The sequence below is a fragment of the Pongo abelii genome, chromosome 12 (assembly GCF_028885655.2).
Source record: "Pongo abelii isolate AG06213 chromosome 12, NHGRI_mPonAbe1-v2.0_pri, whole genome shotgun sequence".
NCBI classification, from domain to species: Eukaryota; Metazoa; Chordata; class Mammalia; order Primates; family Hominidae; genus Pongo; species Pongo abelii.
Window position 1 is genome coordinate 47,310,081 of NC_071997.2, and position 20,431 is coordinate 47,330,511.

The following is a 20,431-nucleotide window of genomic DNA, read 5'->3' on the forward strand; positions in this document are numbered from 1 at the left end:
ATAGGAAAAGAAGAACTCAAACAATCTTTCTTCTCCAACCATTTGATTTTATAACTAGAAAACTGATAAATGTCTTCAGTAAGTTTCAGGATAGAAAATCAATGCACAAAAATCAATAGCATTTCTATACAACAATAATATTTAAACTGAGAGCTAAATCAAGAAAGGAATGCCACTTACAATAGCCACAAAAAGAATAATACATCTAACCAAGGAGGTGAAAGATCTGTACAAGAAGAACTGCAAAATACCACCAGAAGAAATCATAAATCACACAAACAAACGGAAAAACATTCTATGCTAATTCACTTGAAGAATCAATACTGTTAAAATGACCATACTGCCCAAAGTAATATACAAATTCAACGCTATTCCTATCAAACTACCCGTATCATTGCAAAACTATTCTAAAATTCATGTATAACCAAAAAAGAATCTGAATGGCCAAAGCAATCTTGTGTAAAAAGAACAAAGCTGGGGCATTATATTACCCAACTCCAAACTGTACTATAAGGCTACAGTAACCAAAGCAGCATGGTACTGGTACAAAAATAGACACACAGACCAATAGAACAGAATAGAGACCCCAGAAATAAAGCCGCACACCTACAGTCATCTCATCTTTGACAAAGTTGACACTAATAAGCAATGGGGAAAAGATTTTCTGTTTAATAAATGGTGTTACGATAGCTGACTAGCTATATGCAGAAGAATGAAACTGGACTCTTATGTTTCACTATATACCAAAATTAACTCCAGATGGATTAAAGATTTAAATGTAAGACCTCAAACTATAAAAATCTTAGAAGATAACCTAGGAAACACCGTTTTAGACACCAGCCTTGGAAAATAATTTATGATTAAGTCCTCCAAAGCAATTGCAACAAAACCAAAAATTGATATATGGGACCAAATTAAGTGGAAGACCTTTTGTGCAGAAAAAGAAACTATCAACAGGGTAAACACAACCTACAGAATAAGAGAAAATATGTATCTGAAAAAGTCTAATATTTAGAATCTATAAGAAAGTTAATTCAACAAGCAAAAAACAACTCCATTAAAAAGTGGACAAAAGATATGAATAGACACTTCTCAAAAGAAGACATACAGGCATCCAAAAGCATAAAAAAATTCTCAACATCACTAATCATCAGAGAAATGCAAATAAAAATGACAATGAGATACCGTTTCACACCAGTCAGAATGGCTATTATTAAAAAGTCAAAAATTAACAGATGCTGGTGAGGCTGCATTGAAAATGGAACACTTATACACTGTTGGTGTATAAACTGTGCATTCGTTCACAATGTAAACTAATTCAGCCATTTTAAAAAGCAGTTTGGAGATTTATGAAAGAACTTAAAACAGAATTACCATTCAATCCACCATTCCCATTAATGGGTATATATCCAAAAGAAAATCAATTGTTCTACTAAGAAGACACATGCACTTGCAGTATTCACAATAGCAAAGATTCACAATAGCAAAGATACTCAGTCAACCTAGATTCTGTCATCATGGTGGACTGGATAAAGAAAATGTGGTACTATAAACCACGGAATATGATGCAACCACATAAAGGAACATAATCAGGTCCTTTGCAGCAACATGGATGCAGCTGGAGGTCATTATTATAACTAAATTAACACAGAAACAGAAAACCAAATACTGCATGTTCTCATTTATAAGGGGAAACTAAACAATGGATACACAAGGACATAAAGACTGGAAAAATGGACACTGGAGACTACCAGATAGGGGAGGAAGAGAGGGTTGAAAAACTAACTATTGGGTATTATGCTCACTACTTCGGTGATAGGATCATTTGTATCCAAACTTCAGCAACATGTAATATTCACATGTTAAGAAACCTTAATCTAAAGTAAAAGTTGAAGTTTTAAAAAATGAATAAAGTATTTTCTAATTTCCCTTGTGATTTCTTAAAAGTGTATCATTTTATTTCCATATATTTGTGAATTGTCCATATTTCCTTCTGTTATTTATTTCTAATTTTATTCCTTTAGTGTTTGAAAGGATGCTTTTTATGGCTCAATCTTTTTAAGTTTATTGAGACTTGTTTTGTGGCCTGATGTATAAACTATCCAGGAGAATGTACTATGTGTACTTGAGAAGAATGTTTATTTTGATATTGTTGGGTACAGTGTTCTATATATGTCTGCCAAATCTATTAATATTAGTTTTAATGTTGTTGAAGTCTTCTATTACCTTATTTATTTTTCATAATTGTTCTATCCCTTATTAAAGATGGGACATTGAAATTTCCAACTGTTTTCATTGAACTATTTCTGACTTCAATTCTGTCAGTTTTTAATTTATAAATTTTGGGACTTGGTTGTTAGGTGCATATGTATTTACAATTGTTATGTCTTTTTGATGATTGTCTTATCATTAAATTATATCCTTGTCTTTTGTAACAACTTTTGTCTTGAAGTCTATTTTTTTCCCTGATATTATTATAGCCACTTCAGCTCTTTTATTCACTGGTTGGATCTAACGTGAACCTCTTGTAGGCAGCATGTAATTGAATTGTGTGTGTGTGTGTGTGTGTGTGTGTGTGTGTGTGTGTGTGTTTGAAATCCAGTCTGCCAATCTCTGTCTTTAAATTGGAGACTTTAATCCATTTGCATTTAATATAATTACTAATAAGGAAGAATTTACTTCTCTGATTTTTTTACATGTCATATCATTTTTGTTCCTTAATTCCTCAATCACTGCTTTCTTTTTGTTAGTTAGATATTGATTTTGATTCTCTGCTCATTTCTTTTACTATATTGTATATATTTTGAGTTGTTTTCATAGTGATCATGTCATGGACTCCAATTAACATCTGAATTCATAAAAATTTAAATTTGAAATAATACCAATTTAGTTTCAGTTGTGTACAAAATTTGCTACTACATAGCTCTGACCTCTCTTGTGTTGTTATTGTGTCACAAACTATATTTTTATACATTGCATGACCACCAACATATATTTATAATTATTGCTTTATGCTTTTGCCTTTTTAATTATATACAAAATGAAAAGAGAAATTATAAGCCAAAAGTATATTCTTAGTGACATATATTTACCTATGTAGTTACGCTTACTTGGGTTATTTATTTCTTTGTGTAAATTCAATTTACTGTCTAGTGTCCTTTCATTTTAGTCTGAACAACTCCTTTTAGTATTTCTTGTAGGGCAGTTCTCCTAGTGACAAACCTTCTCAGTTTTTGTTTATCTGGGAATATCTTAAATTTTTCTTCATTTTTGAAGGATCATTTTGCCAGATATAGAATTCTTGGTTAACAGTCCCCCCTTTCCCCCACAGCACTTTGAATATGCCATTCCATTGCCTCTGACATCATGGATTCTGATGAGAATCAGCCATTAATTTTACTGAGAATCTCTTATCTGTTAAAATTCACTTCTCTCTTGCTGCTTTCAGGATTATTTCTTTGTCTTGTCTTTTGATAGTTTGATTATAGTGTGTCTTGGTATAGCTCTCTTTGAATTTATCCTACTTAGAATTCATTAAGGTCTTCGGATGTGTAGATTCATACCTTTCATCAATTTGGGAAGTATGGACCATTATTTCTTCAAATATTCTTTCTTTCTCTTTCTCTCTCCTCTTCTCAGATTTCCATTAGTGTATGTTGGTATGGTCGATGGTATCTCTCAGGTATCTTAGGTTCTGTTAACTTCTTTTTTTTTTTTTTTTTTTTGAGACTGAGTTTCATTCTTGTTGCCCAGGCTAGAGTGCAGTGGTGCAATCTCAGCTCACTGCAAACTCCGCCTCCCAGGTTCAAGCGATTCTCCTTCCTCAGTCTCCTGAGTATCTGGGATTACAGGCATACACCACTACACCCAGCAAATTTTGTACTTTTAGTAGAGACAGGATTTCTCCATGTTGGGCAAACTGGTCTCAAACTCCCGACCTCTGGTGGTCCACCTACCTTAACCTCCCAAAGCACTGGGATTACAGGTGTGAGCCACTGTGGCTGGCCCACCTTTTTTTTTTTGACACAGGATCTTGCTCTGCCACATAGGCTACAGTGCAGTGGCATGATCTTAGATCACTGGAGCCTCAAACTCCTGGGCTCAAGCAATCTTCCTGCCTCAGCCTCCCAAGTAGCTGGGACTACAGGCACATGCCATCATGCCAGGCTAATTATTATTATTATTATTTTTGTAGAGGCAGGGTCTTGCCTTGTTGCCTAGGCTGGTCTGTAACTCCTAGCTTCACATGATCCTTCCACCTTGGCCTCCTACAGTGCTGGGGTTACAGGTGTGAGCCACTACACCTGGCAGATTCTGTTTGTATTTTTTTATTTTTGCTCATCAAATTGAGTAATCTCAATAGACCTATCTGCATGTTCATGATTTTTTCTTCTGTTTCTTAACATCTATTGTTGTATCCCTTTTGTATATTTTTCATTTTAATTATTGTACTTTTTATCTCCAAAATTTCTACTTGGTTCCTTTTAATAAATTCTATCTCATTGATATTCTCTATTTTGGTGAGGCATGATTCTCATGTTTTCCTTTAGTTATTTGTTCATGTTTCCTTTAACTGTATGAGCATATTTAAAATATTTGATTTAAAGGTTTTGTCTAGTAAGCTCAATGTCTGGCATTCATTAGGGTCAGTTTTTATTGTTTTTGAATGGGTCATAATTTATCATGTCTTTGGATGCTTTGTATTTTTTGTTGTTGAAAAGCAGACATTTAGAATATTACAATGTCACAACTCTGGAAATCAGACTGTCCCCACTTCCCAGTGTTTCTTGTTGCTATCTTTGGTTTGTTTAAAGACTTTTATAAACTAATTTTGTAAGGTCAGTATTTTTTGTTGTATGTCTCTATTCAGTTAGTTTAGTATTCAGCTAGTAATTCGACAGAGATTTCATTAAATGTCTGAAACAACAAAAATTTCCCAGGTTTTGCAGATGGGCTCTGTGTGTGCCTTGGGGTAAGACTTCAACACTCAGCTGGGCAGTTTACAAATCTGCATTAGCCTTCTCTTCCTGGTTGGGCCAAGCCTGAAGGTTAGCCAGAGGTTACAGCTTAGTTCCTTCTCATGTCTTTTGTGAGTACACACTTAACCTTGAGCATGAGTGTGGCCTTCCGGATTCCCAAAAATATGTAGGAGATTTTCAAAGCTTTTGTTTCCCAAAGCATCTTACTCTCACCTTTCCTCCCAGGCTTTCTGCTTTGTCTGCTAGTTGCCTCAACTGTTATCCCTTGGGCCAGGAGGCAGTGGCTCATACATTTGCCTTTAAATAATTTTGACAAAATCTTCCAGGGTAGTACCTCTCTCCTGGAGCATTCCTAGTTAGATTAAATAAAATTAAGACCTGTGAGCTAGTCCTTCAAAGAGCCACCAGACAGGCCAAAACAAACAACTACAATCCCCCAAGAACAAGATATTTTCTGTTCACTATGGCACCAGGAACTCACACCATTGCTAAGCTAGAGAATGAGGGTTGGGGTAAGTTAAAATACCACAAAGCTCTCCTGTCTAGATTCAGCTGCTTTTTCTTTATTAAGCATTCGCTTGGTTGCTGAAACCTTTGGTTATTTTCCAGAGTTTTGATAAAGTTGATTAGGACAGCTTTTGCCAGACTTATTTTTGTGTTGTCACGCCAAGTGTCAGGTTCCAGTCCATGCTGAGGTCTGAGGGGAGTGGGTGGACGGGTGGCAGATAGCTGAAAGAACACTCAGGGGGCCATAGGCATGTAAAATATGGCTTTTATTCTCTGGCTGCTCTGTCTGTCTTTATCTTGGTTGCCCACTGTGGCTGCAGCCCTTCTCAGCGGCTGGATCCGCAGCTCCTGCCATCCCCATGGCCCTCCCTTACAGGGTCAGCAGCTCCACTCTCTCTTTCTGGGTGTGAACCATATGTACAGCATCAGCAGGGCAACTGTACCTTTTACAGACAATAGTGGCTGAGAGCCAAGTATGAGTTTACACAAACAGGTTATATAACAAGAGTTTTGCGCCTGTGCTCCAAACTTGCTGAGTCACACTGGCCCAGATATCTGACTCAACTTACTCTTGACCATAGCACATACATTTTCCTTACATGTGTAGAGATAGATTTTTGGAATTTCTACTCTGCCATTGTTTGCTGATATAATACCTGGCTTAGTTATTCTTGGTCCTTGCATTTATATATAAGTTTTAGAAGTAGCTTGTCAATTTCCACCCAAAACACCAAATGGTATTTTGATTTGGTGGCATTGAATATATAGATCAACTTGAGGAGAATTGATATCTTTACAATATTGAGTCTTCCACTTAATAAATATGGCATAGCCATCCTTTATTTAGGTCTTTTTGATTTCCTTCAGTAATATTGTATACTTTTCTGTGGTGAGATCTTGCATATCTTTTATTATATTTGTCTTGAAGTATTTGATTTTTTATGCTTTTATTGTGGGAGGGTTTTTAATAATAAATTTCTTTTAAAATTATTGGACTATTCAGAAATGCTATTTATGCTTATCAATTTTAAAAGTTATGTTTTTTGAGGAACTTTAAATTTCACTAAAATTTTCAAATTCATTGGCAAAAGTTTTTTTTAAATAATATACTCATTTTAATGTCTGTGGATCTGCAATGATATTCCCTTATTCATTTTGGTAAATATTTTTAGACTTGCTCTCTCTATTTAATCAGTTTCAGCAGGAATTTATTAGTTTTATTAAGTTGAAAAAGTCAACTTTTGGTCTTTTGGATCCTGTCTATTGTGTGTTTCCTAAGTCATTAATTCTTGTTCTTATTTTTATTTTTTAAATTCTAGTAGAATTTAATTACTAAGTTTAGATAGTTTTTTATATAACATATATATTTAAGCCTATACATTTCCCTCTAATTCTGGATTTAGGAGCATCTCACAAGTTTTGATATAGTTCCACCATTATTCTGCTTAATTTATTTTTGGGTTTCCATTTTCAATTTCTTCTTTGTCTAAAAAAGGCTTATTGTTGTTGACTTTATTTTTTAAGAGAAGTTTTGACAGTAATTTGCTTTCCACACTTAGAATATATGTCTTCCAGATTTCATTATTTCTGCAGAGAAATCAGTCAATGGCATATTTGTTGCATCTTTGAAGTTATCTGTTTTTAATATGTTCTTTTTTTCCCCCCCACAATTCACTGTAATGGGTCTAGGTAGAGAATTTTCTTTGCATTTATTATGCTTGGGGTTTAGTAGAGTTTATATAATCTGTGGATTGATGTCTTTTGTTTTGGAAAATTCTCAGCCATTGTTTATTAAAATATTCTGCACTCTTCTCTCCTTCTGGGACTCAAATTACACTTTAATAGATCTTGTCATTGTATCTCTGCCTCTTATCTTCTCTTCCATCTTTTCCATTGTTTTGTCTCTTCATACTTTCAATTCATCAAATTGATATATTGAATTCTTACTTTCAGTTATATATATATATATACACACACTTATAAATATGTGTATCTATATATATACATTTTTTTTTGACACAGGATCTCACTTTGTTACTCAGGCTGGAGTGCAGTAGCATGAACATGGCTCACTGCAGTCTCAACCTCCTGGGCTCAGGTGATCCTCTTACTTCAGCCTTCTGAGTAGCTGGGACTACAGGTGTGCAGCACTCCACCTGGCTAACTTTTTTGTAATGATGGGGTCTCACTATGTTGTCCAGTCTGGTCTCAAACTCCTGGGCTCAAGTGATCTTCCTACGCAGACTCCCAAAGTGCTGAGATTACAGGCATAAGCCACTGTGCCTGGCTCAGTTGTATTTTTACATTCTAGAATTTTATTTTAAGTAACTTAAATTGTCTGCCAATTTTCTCAATTTTTTATTTCCTTGAACATTTTAAAGTTATCTTAAAATTAATGTCATATATCCATTATCAAGATACTCTGTGCTCTGTTTCTAATATACACTGTTTTTCTTGGTTTTTAAACAGGTAGTCCAGGGTTCTCTTGTATATATTTCCTTGTGCAGCTAAAATTTTCTGTTCCTCCAGATAAGATTTATGTTTTCTGGCAGGCATCCAGAGATACTAGTAGTCAGGGATCATCTTAACTTCTTCCACAAACCATTTATTTCTTACCTGGCATTATTTGTTTTGATAAATCTCCTTGGAGTGCAAACCTAAAGTAAGGGGGTTTATCAGCCTCCCCTCCTACTTAGTGGGCTCTGGGTTCTTATTTTGTCTCCTTTGTCCTTTGAAGCAATCAAAAAGTCTGCCTCACTTCACAGCCCCTTAGCATCCTCCTCTGGTGCCTCTAGGAAAAAAATGGCCATGAGTGCTGGGCTCATTGCTCTAAGTTTTCCTTTCCTCCTAAATATTCTTCACTATTTTATTAATTCTCCAGACCTTCAAACATATATTTCCTTAAATATTTTGTCTATGGTTTCTAGGTGTTCTTAGTGGAAATATTGATCTGAGTCCTTAGTTTGTTATTACTGGAATGAGAAGTCCACAAATATGCATCAATTTACTTCTAAGTGTCACATTACTACATCCTACAGGTTTTTATATGTAATATTGTTTTCGTCATCTACTTCCACTTATGGAAATTCCCATTTTGTTTTCTCTTTAACACATGGATGTGCAGAAGTGCATTTTTTTGTTTCCCAAAATGTTTAAAAAATAATGTTTTAAGATAGATTCCTAAGATTTTATTGTGGTCAGAGAAAATATCTGTCTTCTTTTAGAAATATGTGTCTTTCTAAACACATGGCTAATTTTTGTAAATGTTCCATGCATACTTGAAAATCTTGCATTTGTTATATTTGTTAAATATAGAAATCAAAGTTCTTAATTTCACTGTCTGAATATTTTATATTTTTACCAATTTTGCAACTTTTGTTTGCTTCATGACAGTTTCTATCAGATGTGTTAAAATTTTCCATATTAATGTTGATTTATCAATTTTTTCTTGTATAAATTTCTCCAGTTTTGCTTTATAAATTCAACATTTGTTGTTAGTTGTGTACAGTTTCACAACTGGTGTCTCTTCTTTGTGGATTGTTTTGTATATCATGTAGTTTTCCTTTTAATCCTTAATAAAATTTTTTGCTTCAAACTCTGTTTTGTGATATACATTGGAAATATTACTAGCTCTCTTTTCATTAGTATTTGCATGGCATATACCTTTTGAATTTCTTTATTTTCTACCTTCTGTATTGTTTTTGTATTGAACATGTGGTTGCTAAATAGCATATAAATAAAAATTGTTTTTGAAATCTAACTTGATCACTTTTATTTGTTCTTAGGTGAGATATTTATACCTATTTAGGTATTTGCATTAATTTCTACTCTCTAGTTTGACTTTTTGGTTTACTATACTTCATTTTTGATTTTCTTTATTCCTATCTGCTTTTGGATGGAAATATTTGACTGTATATCCTTTTTCTCCTCTGCTTGTTTGGAAACTACAAATCATTTATCCTTTTAGTCTTTTCCCCTAAAATTTTAACACATACATGAAACCACGAATTTTCCTAAGGGAATATAGTGATTCTATACTTCTTTTTTCCTCCTGAATATATCAAGAAATTAGCACTCATTATCTACTGATTAATAACCTTCCTAATTTTCTAATTGTCATCTTGAATTCTACCTTTACTTTAAAAATTATTATGAAATAGTTAAGAGTCACAAAAGCGAAGTTAATACAACGCATATTCATGTATCCACAACCCAACTTAAGAAATAAAACATTATCTACATGATCTGAGCCTGCAGTCTGCCTCTCCTTGTTTAATTCTCTCTTATTACCTAACCTCCACTCCCAAGGTCACTTCTATTCTGGATTTCATATAATTTCTGTACCTTTCTTTACACTTTTTAAAAAAATATGAATTCCTAAATAATACATGCAATTATTTGCTTGTTTAATAATTTTACATATTTTATTCTACTTCTTGAATATTTAAGTTCTTCTGAAATGTAATTTTTTTGCTCAATATTAGTTTGTGTGACATAGTCATATTGATAGACATTATTATTCTAGTTTATTCATTTTCATGGCCATAGTGTATTATATTACATTTTATGAATATATCAATTTATATACTCATTTTCTAGATGGAAATTTAGGTTATTTCCAACTTTTGTTATTACAAACAATGTTTCTATAGATGTTCTTGACACTATTCACAGTAGCAACGATATGGAATCAACCTAGGTAGGTACTCATCAACAGTGGATTGGATAAAGAAAATGTATATATACACCATGGAATGCTATGCAGTCATAAAAAAGAATAATATGTTCTTTGCAGCAACACGGATGCAGTGGGAGGCCATTATCTTAAATGAATTAATGCAGGAACAGAAAATGAAATATCACAGAAGTCTAAAAGTTGACATTATAAAAAAAGGACTTGAATGTGGCTTCTTATACAAATATGATTGATTTTTTCTCTATGATGCAAATTCAGTAGTGAATTGTTGAGCTATTGAAGATGCCCTCTTTGACTTTAATATATACTGCTAAATAATTTTTGCTTATTTTTTACTCCCCTTGCAATATGAATTGTTTCCATAACTCCATATCTTTGCCACCATTTTGCCAGTTGGATAGGTGTGAAATGGCATCTTTTCATGGTTTTAATTTGTTGTTTCCAAATTACTAGTAAGGTTGGATATATTTTCATATGCTTATTGGGCATTTAGTTTTCCTTTTCTGATAATTCTGTTTGTATTTTTTGTCTTTATTCCTTTTGGGTTGTTCTCTTTTTCTTACTGATTCACAGAAACTCTTAATAAGTCCCACTTTGTTGAGATTTCAGAACCAAAGGCAAATGTTTAGGATCATTTGATGATTAATTTTATGTGTCAACTTGTCTGAGGCATGAGATATTTACATATTTGGTCAAACATTATTCTGGATATATCTGTAAGGGTGTTTCTGGGTGAGATTAGCATTTCAATTAATAGATGGTAAAGCAAATTGCCCTTCCTAAGCTAAGTGAGCGGGACTTAGCTAATCAATTGAAGACCTGAATAGAATAAAAAGGCTGAAGAGAGAATTTCTCCTGCCTGACTATTAGGCAGGAACATCGGTTTTTTTCTGGCCTTTAGACTCAGACTGAAACATTGGCTCTTCTTGTGTCTCAAGCCTGCTGAGTTTTGGACTGGTACTTATACCATCAGCTCTCCTGGCTCTCAGGCTTTTGGACTCAGACTGGAACTACACATCAGCTGTGCTGAGTTTCCAATTGTTGACTGCAAATCTTGCAACTTCATACACACACACACATGCACGCACGCACGCACACACACACATCTTATCAGTTCTATTTCTCTGGAGACTTCTGACTAATACAGAACATGAACTCCAAATGAAGAAATGGAATCCATCCTTAATTCCCAGTCCAGGGACCAGGCCAGACCAGCCACTCCATGAAGGAACCCATCAGAGCTGGAGGCTACCTCGTGGATCTGAGACCCTTATTCTCCTCTGCCATTGTGTGGTCTTGCATACTTTTTTACCCACCTGGATAACATCTTGGAGAGCATTAGGGATAGAAAGAGGAGTCAGGAAGACTGAACTTTCATTAAAAAAAACTAAATCAGCTTACTGTAAAGGAGACATTTAAATCAGAAGAAAATAATGTAAATTAGCAAGTTTAAACATCCCCCTTTTCCCTATTACCCAGAAGAGTGAAGACTCATGAAAAAGATGAGATTAATAATAGAACATGAAGAGCTCTTTTTTTGTACATTTGATTATAGAGAGTAAACTGCAGTACCTTTTTGGTTATGTTAAAATCCTGTGTTAAATACCAAACAAATTTCAATAATTATTCCACTAGATTATTAAACTTTAATATTTTAAGCAATTTCTCCTTTGCTTAAACAAAATTTACAGCTACTTTTATGACTTTTGACACTGTTTTAACAATAGCTAACTATTAACATATCTTAAATTTATGTAGTAAGAGATACCTGAATGTAAGAATTTATGCTCTACAAGGGGAAGAACAAAGGCAAATTTTAACAAAGAGATGTTCATATGCATCTGCATTATTAAAACTGCACAACATGACCTTACCGTTCTGAATATCCACTTTCCCGGGCAAACCTCTGAAATGCACCCATGGGATCTGAGCCTGTGCTTAGGATGAATACCAGGGGAGTGTTGCATGACATGTCTTGATACAGGGTAGGCAGGTCCACAGGTGGTGTCTCTATAAACTGTTTTCCAAGATTTTCTATCACAAAGTCTGTAAGAGCAAAAACCACCTGAAAGTTGAAACGAAAAAAAAAGTATGTTGAATGAGGATCCTTCATAATTTTATCCTAATTTTCTCCTTCAGCTCCTCAGAGGTTGGTGCCCTCTGTTTTTGTACTTATTCTGTCTTGATTGGGTATACATCTTTTTATAGATATTATTTGGTGGATTTATTTACCAAATATCTGTGGACAGCTATGGTTCTCATGACTCACAAGCAAGATGAAATATTAGGTAAGAGGGAAGTCCCTCAACATTCACTCTATTTATGAAGCTGCTGTCTCCCCTTCCTTGCTTCTTCTGTCCTGTTTCACATTCTTGTGGACTTTACTTTCAGCCCCTCCATTGTCTCTTTCTGCATTATTGATCTCTGTTTCCTTGATATTCCTATCATCACACAATTAAGCATTACTATATTCCATCCTTAAAAATAAAACCGAAACAAAGATCTTCCCTTGATGGCAGCTACTTTTCCAGCCACTATTTCATTTCTTCGCAAGCACTCACAAGCCAACTTTTCAGAAAATTGGCTCCATTTATTGTCTCCCTTTCTTCATCTCATTCATTCACCAGCCTCTTCTGACCCTTCTCTGGAACCAACCACAGCCTTGATGATTACGCCCAGGCCTGGCCATTTCCTACATCGATTTGGTTCTTTCACTGATCCTACCCTACCCTACCTACCCCATTCCTGTTCTTGCCGGCCTTGTCCCTCCCCAACCCATATGGAACCTTCGTGTAAGATAGAAAAAGGTGTCTCCTCTTCAAGGGACTTTTAATGTGCCAGAAAGCTGTCATGATAAATACACAGCCTATAATATCTACAATGTGAATGGCTCCCCCATGCATTATTCAGTGGACATCCTGCATAACTGTTAACAGCAGCCCTCCCCTTAGCCCTCCACTAGCTATCAACACCGTTCTGTCCAAACAAGCCTTACTTGTGTGTGTGTGTGTGTGTGTGTGTGTGTATGTAATGCTGTTGGGCAGGGAGGTGTCCCAACCTGGTCTAGGGCCATGGCCTTGGATCACACCCTTCTGTGGCCAACTTGGGAATAGATGGTGTTCACATGCCTCTTCCTTTAAGTGAGGATGTATTATGGTACTAACTATAAAGGTGTCAAGGTCTAGAAGGAATAGCCATGCAGTAGGGCCATCACGTTTGGAGCTTAGTTCTAATTCTAGTTGTGTCACTGTGTGGCTAAGTATAATTCACTTAACCTTTCCAGCATCAATTTCTTTATATTTTTTTTTTTGGGTGGACACTCTTTTCTGTATAAATTTATGGGGTAAAAGTAATTTTGTTACATGCGTAGACTGCATTAGTTCTTGAGTCACAGCTTTTAGGATTTCCATCACCTGAATAATGTACACTGTGCTCATTAAGTAATTTTTTTTATCATCCATCCCCTTCCCACCTTCTTACCCCTCTGAGTCTCCATTGTCTACCATCCCTTTCTCTACATTCATGTGTACATAATATTTAGCTCTCCCTTATGAGTGAGAACATGTGATATTTGCCTTTCTGTGTCTTACTTGTTTCGATTAAGACAGTGGTCTCCAGTTCCATCTATGTTGCTGCAAGAGACACGATTTTATATTTTTTATGGTTGAATATAGTATTAAATTGTGTATATATACGACATTTTCTTTATCCAGTCATCCATTGATGGACATGTAGGTCGATTCCATGTCTTTGCTACTGTGAACAGTGTTGTGATAAACATATGAGTGCAATTATCTTTTTGATATATTGATTCCTTTCCTTTGGGTAGATACCTAGCAGTGAGACTGCTGGATCAAATGATAGTTCTTTTTACTTCTTTGAGAAATCTCTGCCAGGCATGGTGGCTCATGCCTGTAATCCCAGCACTTCAGGAGGTTGAGGCAGGTGAATTGTTTGAGCCCAGAAATTTGCGATTGCAGTGAGCTGTGATTGTGCCACTGCAATCCAGCCTGGGTGACAGAGTGAGATCATGTTTCAAAAAAAATTTTTTTTATACTGTTTTCCAAGGAGGTTGCACTAATTTACATTTCCACCAAGAGTGGAAATGTGTATTCCCTTTTCTCTGCATCTTCACTGACATTTGTTGTTTTTTTACTTTTTTAATTTCATTTTATTTTATTTATTTATTATTATTATACTTTAGGTTTTAGGGTACATGTGCGCAATGTGCAGGTTAGTTAAATTTTTTTACTTTTTAGTAATAGCTATTCTAACTGGGGTATGATAATATCTCAATGTGGTTTTAGTTTGCATTTCTCTGATTAATGATGTTGAGTATTTTTCACATACCTGTTAGCCATTTGTATGTCTTTTGAAAAATGTCTATTTATGTCCTTTGCCCGTTTTTTAATTGGATTATCTCTTTTCTTTGTTATTGTTGTTGAGTTCCTTGTGTATTGTGGATATTAGTCCCCTGTCAGATGCATAGTTTGCAAGTATTTTCTCCCATTCTGCAGATTATTCATTCATTCTGCTGATTATTTCTTTTGCCAAGCAGAATCTTCTTAGATTAATTAAGTGCCATTTGCCCATTTTTTGTTGCCTGTGCTTTTGAGGTCTTAGTCATTAATTCTTTGCCTAGACCAATGTCAGGAAGAGTTTCCCTTGGTTTTCTTCTAGTATTTTTATAGTTTCAGGTCTTATTTTTAAGTCTTTAATTCATCTTTAGTTGGTTTTTGTATATAGTGAGAGATAGGGGTCCAGTGTCATTCTTCTGCAAATGGCAATCCAATTTTTCCACCACCATTTACTGAAAGAGGTGTCTTTTTCCTATTGTATGTTCTTGTTGACTTTGCCAAAGATCGGTTGGCTGCAAATATGTGGCTTTATTTCTGGGTTTTCTATTCTGTTCCATTGATCTATGTATCTATTTTTATAACAGTGCCATACTGTTTTGATTACTGTAGCCTTGTAACATAATTTGATGTCAGATAATGTGATGCTTCCAGCTTTTTTCTTCTTTCTTAGCATTGCATTGGCTTTTTTGGTTCCATATGATTTTATGATTGCTTTTTCTAACTCTGTGAAAAGTGATGTTGGTATTTTTTAGGGTTTACATTGAATCTGTGGATTGCTTTGGACAGTATGGTCATTTTATTGATAGTAATTCTTCTTATCCATGGGCATGGGATGTTTTTCCATTTATTTCTGTCATTCACAATTTCCTCAGTGTTTCGTAGTTTTCTTTGTAGAGATCTTTCACTTCCTTGGTTAAATATATTCCTAGGTATTGGGTTTTTTTTTTTGTTTGTTTGTTTGTTTTTTGAGACAGAGTCTTGCTCTGTCGCCCAGGCTGGAGTGCAGTGGCACAGTCTCGGGTCACTGCAACCTCTGCCTCCTGGGTTCAAGCAGTTCTCCAGCCTTAGCCTCAGCCTCCCAAGTAGCTGGGATTACTGGCAAGCACCACCACACCCAGCTAATTTGTTTATTTTTAGTAGAGACGGGGTTTTCCCATGTTGCCCAGGCTGGTCTCGAACTCCTGAGCTCAGGCAATCCACCCATCTTGGCCTCCCAAAGTACGAGGATTACAGGTGTGAGCCACTGCGCCCAGCCAGGTATTTTTTTTTTTTGGTAGCTATTATAAATGGGTTTGCCTTCTCAATTTCATTCTCAGCTAGATCATTATCAATATCTAGAAATGCTACTGATTTTCATATGTTGATTTTGTATTCTGCAACTTTCTAAATTCATTTATCAAATTTAAGAGTTTTTGGTGAAGTTTTAAATTTTATTTTTTGGATATATCATACTATACCATATCATCAATAAACAGGAATAATTTGACTTCATCTTTTCCAAACTGTATGCCTTTTACTTCTTTCTCTTGCTTGATTGCTCTGGCTAGGACTCTAGTACTATGTTGAAGAGAGGTGGTAAAAGTGGGCATCCTTGTTTTCTTCCAGATTTTTGAGGAAATGTTTTCAACTTTTCCTCATTCAGTGTAATGTTGGCTGTGAGGTTATCTTATATGGGCTTTGTTATTTTGAGATATGTTCCTTCTATGCCTAATTTGTTGAGGGTTTTTATCATGAAGTGGTGCTGAATTTTATCAACGCTTTTCTGAGTCTATTGAGATGATCATATGATTTTTGTCCTTAAATCTGTTTATGTGATGTATCACATTTATTGATTTGCATATGTTAAATCATCCTTGCATCCCTGGATAAAACCCACTTGATATTATCTTTTTGATATTATCTTTATATTATATTATCTTTTTGATGTACCATTGAATTAGTTTGCTAGTATTTTGTTGGGGATTTTTGAGTCTATATTTATCAGGGATATTGGTCTATAGTTTTCTTTTTTTGTTGTGTCCTTATCTGTTTTTGGTATCAGGATAATACTGGCCTCATAGAATGTATTAGAGAGAATTCCCTCCTTCTCTATTTTTGGAACAACTTCTTTTATCGTTTTTATTTCAAAAGGCCTTGCTTATATAAACCATTTGCTTTTTACTTTGCTAAAATTGTTCCAAGAGTTTAAAGTGAATTACAATATACAAAACACAAATAACTTATTTCTTGGGGTTGCTATTTAAATACCAAAATGGTAACACACTCATGAAATGCTTTTGAACTTAAAAAGTTGGAGAAATATTTTTCTCGCAAACAGGACAAACTGTCATTAATATTATATTGTGATCTTGGTTCTCAATGGCTTTATCACAAGCTATTGGTCTGTTACAAGCATATGTAACATGCAATTTCTCATGTGTGTGAACTAATTTTCTTTATGAAACATTTTAAATATGCAGAAAATAAATGTGCATAAAACATACCCTCATTTGGGCGCTAGTCACCCAAAACATATACCCAAGAACATGGTTAAGTACATAAAATACAGAAAGGAGATGCATCAGTTAAAGCTATGAAGAGGATTCCTGCAGAATTAGCATGCGGTTTCCTGTCCTTTGATTTGTCCCAGTGCTAGTTGTCTCTCCAGGAAGGTGGAAGGTGAATGATTCTCAGGTGGAAGAAGGGGCTGTACCATAGAAGTGAGTTATGTATGCATGCTAGCCCAAGGGTTGTATCTCACTATCATTGCTAAATGGTTCTCCCCACTTTCGTATTAGGTGGTTTAGAGTTCTCTGCTGTTTATAATAGTGTATTAAAGATCTTGTTCATACAAAAGATAACATAGTAACTCCTATCTTAGTTAGTCATTTCTTTGGTTTTAGTTATTCTAGTCAGTATAAATGAACCAGGCCTGCTTCCTGATGTTGAAACCATCACTGGCATAATGGCCTGAATAGAGAGTGTTTCCTTATGACTGACAACATGCTGAGATGGCAGGAGTATGGAAGATTCCCTGGCTTGACATTTTTGATCAGTTCTTCAGCTTTAGCTTTTGTGCAGTCTGTATATACATTTCCTGACTTTTAAAGTCCTTATCAGATCCCACTCTACCCAAGAAAGTCTTGCAATCCTGCAGTGGATTTGCAGTGGACTTAACTCTGTAGTTATGCTGAGGTCTTTCTCTCTGTGCTCCACTGTACTGTGCTGCTGTAGGTTCCTAGATAGTGACACTGACCTGCTTGGTCCTCATGGGCTTCTTCATATCACATGGCTGGAACTGATCAACTTCTCCCTGTGCCTCTTTTGGATATTTTTCTGTCCTATTCTCATGGAGATCTTGATGGCAGTAATGGTAAGAATTTGCTGTGGAAATGGTTTGGATTTCTTATAATCTATAAGGCCTAGATATACAGGCATTTCTTAAAGATCGTCCTCTGCAAAATCCTGTGTCTGGATTGCGGGATCATTAGAGAATGTTCAATCTCTTCCTTCTTTATCACCATGTTCTTTGCTAGGAGCTCCTCTCTCTTTTTTACAAAATTAAATTTCCCATTATGATATATGTGATTCTATTATGTTTTGCCTAAAACTCTCTTTTTAGCTTTGCTGCTTGATCCTTCACACAGTCTCTGGCTGAAGCCCTCAGAGCATTTTTCAGTTTATCCTTTCCATCAGAAGCCATCTGGCATCTCCAAAGGCAATTCCCGGCTTCAGAGGAATACTTTTTTGAAGGTATTGATGGGTGAGTCCACAAATTCACCACTGAAAAATTCTCTGTGACTGGGAATTACCTGCCCAGAGAAAGGGCATGGTTCTGTGTTTTCTCTGGATGAGAAGATAAGTTTAAATATTTGGGAATAAGGATTCTCTGCTCATCCTTCACTAGCGACAAATCTTATTAAAGCTATAGTGTATTAGGTGACCTATCAGGACCCTGGGTGACCTACTGAAATTGTGCATTATAATAGAACCCTTGTCCTTACACTTCTTAGCATCATATTCAAGTTCCTGAGACCTAAAGAAAAAATAAGAGAATGTTAAGTGGAATAAGGAAGTGTATGTTTCCTTGTAGAAGGCTAATGGATAGGTCATTGAACAGGTTATGAGAATTGCAGTAACTCAAACTTTAAATTGGTAATAATTATTGCATACTCTTGCAGCAGTATTATCAGCAAAAATCCATCAAGGTAAACTTTCTTTCTCAAGTTCAATATTAGTCTTCCACGATTTATTTAATTTTTCTATGTCTTCCTTCACTTGATCCAAATAGTGGCTTAAAAATTCTTGAAAGAAACACTCCACATACTAGGAATACAGAAGAGAACTTCCTCAACCTGATAAGGGATAGTGTATTAGTCCATTTTCACACTGCTGATAAAGACATACCTGAGACTGGGCAATTTACAAAAGAAAGAGGTTTAATTGGACTTACAATTCCACGTGGCTGGGGAAGCCTCACAATCATGGCAGAAGGCAAGGAGGAGCAAGTCACGCCTTACATGGATGGCAGCAGGCAAAGAGAGAATGCTTGTGCAGGGGAACTCCTCTTTTTCAAAACAATCGGATCTCGTGAGACTTATTCACTATCATGAGAACAGCACGGGAAAGATTTGCTCCCATGATTCAATTACCTCCCACTGGGTCCCTCCCACAACACATAGGAATTCAAGATGAGATTTGGGTGGGGACACAGCCAAACCATATAAGATATCTATGAAAAGCTGACAGCTAACATCATACTTAATGATGAAAGACTGAATGCTCTTCTTCTAAGATCAGGAACAAGGCAAGGATCTGCTCTTATAACATCTATTCAACATTGTATTGTAGGTTCTACCTAGGGCAATTAAGTAAGAAAAATAAAAGCATCTAGATTGGAAAAGAAGAAGTAAACTTATCTTTATGTGAAGGTGACATGATTTTGTATATATAAAACACTAGAGAACTCACTCAAAAACTATTAAAACCAATAAACAAGTTTGGCAAGGTTGCAGGATACAAAAATGTACAAAAATCAACTGTATTTCTACACAATAGTAATGAGAAGGGAGAAAATGGTTTTAGTCTGTTTTGTGCTGCTATAATAGAATACTTGAGACTGGGTAATTTATAAAGAAAATAAATTATTTGGCTTATGGTTCTGGAGGCTGGAAGTCCAAGAGCATGATATGGTATCTGACAAGGGCCTCTATAATGCCTCATCCCATGGTGGAGGGCAGAAAGGCAAGAGAGGGCAAGAGAGCAAGACAGCAAGAGAGGCCCAAACTTGCTTTTATAACAAGCCCACTCTTGTGATAACTAAATCACTCGTATGACAATGACATTAACCCATTCATGAGCTCAGCGTCCTCATGATCTCATCACTGCTTAACACTGCTGTATTGGGGATTCAATTTCTAATAAAGGAACTTTGGGGAACACATTTAAATCATAGCAAAAGTTAAGAAAGCAATTCAATTTACAAAAGTATCAGAAAGAATAGATTACTTAAAAATAAGTTTAACAAAAGAAGTATAAAACTTCTTCTCTGAGAACTATGAAATATTGTTGGATAAAGTTAAAGAAGATCCAAATAAGTGGAAAAACACCACATGTTCATAGATCAGATGACTTAATGTTGTTAAGAGGTTAATATTTCCCAAATCGTTCTTCAGGTTCAATGCCATTCTTATCAAAATCTTAGCTGGCTTCTTTTCAGGAACTGACAAGCTCATTCTAAAACTCATGTGAAAGTTCAAGGGACCTGGAATAGCCAAAACAATCTTGAAAAAGGAAAACAAAGTTGGAGGAGTCATGCTACTGGATTGTAAAACTTACTTCAAAGCTGCAGTAATCAAGACAGTGTGGTATTGGAATAAGGATAGACACACAGGCTAATGGAATAAAATTGA

General features: G+C 35.3%; 1 protein-coding gene across 2 annotated transcripts in view; it reads right to left on the reverse strand.

The window, feature by feature from the left end:
- DNAH6 (dynein axonemal heavy chain 6) overlaps positions 1–20,431 on the reverse strand; it is a 325,727-nt gene that overhangs the window by 50,878 nt on the left and 254,418 nt on the right. For both annotated transcript variants that reach the window (XM_024242264.2, XM_054547993.1), the window contains one exon: positions 12,057–12,247. In XM_024242264.2, the coding sequence (XP_024098032.2) occupies positions 12,057–12,247 (191 nt within the window). The remainder of the gene's footprint in view (positions 1–12,056; positions 12,248–20,431) is intronic.